This window comes from Arachis duranensis, chromosome 8 (assembly GCF_000817695.3).
Source record: "Arachis duranensis cultivar V14167 chromosome 8, aradu.V14167.gnm2.J7QH, whole genome shotgun sequence".
Taxonomy (NCBI): domain Eukaryota; kingdom Viridiplantae; phylum Streptophyta; class Magnoliopsida; order Fabales; family Fabaceae; genus Arachis; species Arachis duranensis.
The window spans coordinates 18,385,434-18,388,608 of NC_029779.3; the positions used below are offsets into that span (position 1 = coordinate 18,385,434).

At 41.5% G+C, this 3,175-nt stretch overlaps 1 protein-coding gene across 1 annotated transcript in view; it reads left to right on the forward strand.

Annotated features, from left to right (window-relative positions):
• Positions 1 to 459: 459 nt before the first annotated feature.
• Positions 460 to 3,175, forward strand: part of LOC107461261 (probable inactive receptor kinase At5g67200) — a 4,020-nt gene continuing 1,304 nt past the window's right edge. Inside the window, exon 1 of the mRNA XM_016079743.3 lies at positions 460 to 2,137. Within this exon, the coding sequence (XP_015935229.1) occupies positions 727 to 2,137 (1,411 nt within the window). The 5' untranslated portion in view covers positions 460 to 726. The remainder of the gene's footprint in view (positions 2,138 to 3,175) is intronic.

Genomic DNA, 3,175 nt, shown 5'->3' on the forward strand with positions numbered 1-3,175 from the left:
TACAATTACCCGTCCTTATCTATGAGCTTGCAATACTTTTTAAACCTACACCACCTTGGACTTAGAAGTTAAGGGGGAAAAATAAATGGTAATACTATGATGTATTTGCATTTTTTTGAAGAGTATTAGGAACTAACAATTTTTGTGATTTATAACTATCAAATAATAATTAATAATATTTTTAATAATATAAAATTATTTATTTTTTTTTACTAATTATATACTGACTAAAATTTAATAAAATTATTAGCCCTAGACTTTTCCATATATTATACCATACTATACTATACTAAAACAGAAAAGTTGTGAAGCACAAGAATGAGGAGGAATTGGGTGAGATCTGTTATTTCTTTCTCTGTGGTGAGAGTTACTGGTACGTAGTTGATATTCACGTGATTCTGAGCAGTTGTCCCCATAATAGGACAGCTGCTCCGTATGCTCTTTTGTCACCTACTGCTTGCATTGCATTCCCTCCTTACTCTCCCTTTTTCCTTCTCTTTCTTTGTGCTCTCTCCTTGCACCTTGTAAATTGTGAAACCCCCATTATACCATAACATCATTTCCTTTCTTAGTTGTGACTCGACATAAAGTTATAAACACAATGACAAAGACACATAAATTCAAAAAATAAAAATACACAACATCTCATTCCACCACCTTCCATTTCTTTCTTTCTTTCTTTCATTCATACTCGTCACCTCACTTGCATTGATCTTAGATTCAAGAATGACCAATATAACCTTATCACAACTGCTTCTCTTACTGTTACTGTTGTTGTTGTGGAATAATGCATCTTGTTTACTGCCTCCTCAAGATGCCGTCTCCCTAATGGCATTCAAGTCCAAAGCCGATCTCAATAACCGTCTCAACTTCGCCAACACCAGCGCCGCCGCACAACACCGCTTCTGCCACTGGCAAGGAGTCCAATGCGCCGCAAACAGAGTGGTCCGCCTCGTCATCCAGGACTTGGATCTCGGTGGCGTCTTCGCTCCGGACACACTGTCGAAGCTGGACCAGCTCCGGGTGCTGAGCCTTCACAATAACTCCCTAACCGGACCCATACCGGACCTCTCAGGTCTCACAAACCTCAAGAGTCTCTTTCTCCACAACAACCGTTTCAACGGTTCTCTCCCTCTTTCACTCTTCTCCCTCCACAGGCTCCGAACCTTGGATTTCTCCCACAACAACCTCTCCGGTCACATTCCAATTGCATTCACCAAACTCGACCGCCTCTACTCCCTTCGCTTGAGTTGGAACCACTTCAACGGTACCGTTCCTCCTTTCAACCAGTCTTCTCTCAAAACCTTTGACGTTTCCTGCAACAACCTCACCGGCGCCGTTCCCCTCACACCTACATTGTTCCGTTTTGATGCTTCCTCTTTCTCTTTCAACCCGGGACTCTGCGGCGAAATCATCCACAAGGAATGCCATCCGAGTACGCCGTTTTTCGGCCCCATAGCGGCGTCTTCGCCTCCGCCAGCAGTGGTTCTCGGCCAGAGCACGGAAGTTCACGGCGTTAATGGCATTTTCCGGCAGCCGTACGAGAAGAAGCGAGACAGGACGGCAGTGATTGTGGGATTCTCCGCGGGAGTGGTTGTTCTCGTGGCATCGTTGGTGTGCTTCGCGGTGGCCGTGAGGAGGCAGAGGAGGAGCAGCGGAGGAGAAGAGAACAAGAAGGAAGGAGCAATCAGGTCAGGGTACATGGGATCGGATGCGGCGGCGACGGCGGAGGCAGCGGCGGCAATGCAGGTGGAGCAAGAAAGAGAGCTGGAGGAGAAGGTGAGGAGGGCACAGGTAGTGGCGAAGAGTGGGAGTTTAGTATTCTGTGCGGGGGAGGCGCAGGTGTACACGCTGGAGCAGCTGATGAAGGGTTCTGCGGAGCTTTTAGGGAGAGGGTGTTTGGGCACGACTTACAAGGCGGTTCTTGATAACCGTCTGATCGTTACGGTTAAGAGGCTTGATGCTGGGAAGATGGGTGCACATGCAACAAAGGAGGTTTTCGAGCGACACATGGAATCAGTGGGTGGCCTTCGCCATCCCAATTTGGTTCCTGTAAGGGCTTATTTTCAGGCTAAGGATGAGAGGCTCGTTATCTACGATTACCAACCCAATGGCAGCCTCTTCTCCCTCATTCACGGTACATTCAAACTTGCTCACTTTTAATATTATTAATTATGATATTGGTAATGTAATTGTAGTTAATAGTTGATGGTTTATTTACTAGAAGACAAAAAGATGATAATCAAAATGAGAAAATACTTAATCCGTGAAGGCGTGAAACACCTTTCGAAAATTCTCTTTTTGTCATGTGATAGCGTTTGAACTTTTTTCAAGCGGCACTCCCAGCGAGAATCTTGCTGACAACTGCTCACTAGTCACTAGTGAGTAGTGACTGCTAGTTTCCGTAGATTAGGTGTGTGTAATTAATTATTACTAGTATTTCTCTAGAAAAATTTAAGGGCTAGCATAACGGTGGAAACTCAGGTGGCGGAAACACAGATAAAATGTCTTTTTGAAGGATTTTGCTTGGTTTTTGTGGATATAGTGGACAATGAATTTTAAAATTGGTCCAATAAAATAAAAGTAAAATACATTTTTAAATTATTTATGTAAATCTTAATACTAACATAATTATTTGTACACCTAATAAATTAAATATCTAATATATTTATTGTTTACATTGTTTAATATTTTTATTATTTATCTATATTTTTCTCTTTTTGAATAGAAAAAATATAAAAAAACAATAAAAATATTAAATAACGTGAACAATAAATATGTCAAAAATTCATTTCACTAGATATACACGGATGGTTATAAATTTACAATACAAGCAAGTACCGATGCTTTTTTTTTTTATTTTTGAAAAAAAATTCATAATTGGAGTAGTCATTGCCCGAGAACGGTGAAAGATGAAATATGGGCGTAACATATAAGTTCGTGGGAGTGAGATGGTAGGAACATTAATAAGGCATTAAAAATTGATGTCGTTTTTGGACAGAAGGAGGATCCTGCGTTTTGTTTAGGAGCTTTAAATACATACTGCAGGAGGTGGAACCCATTCTTCTTGGTTGTCTTGATTATAACATTTGCTAATTGGCTTCACCAATGGCCACAGCAATGCCCTGAATCTAATATTTCGATCTGGGTCCTACCATCCTTCCTGCGTATATAG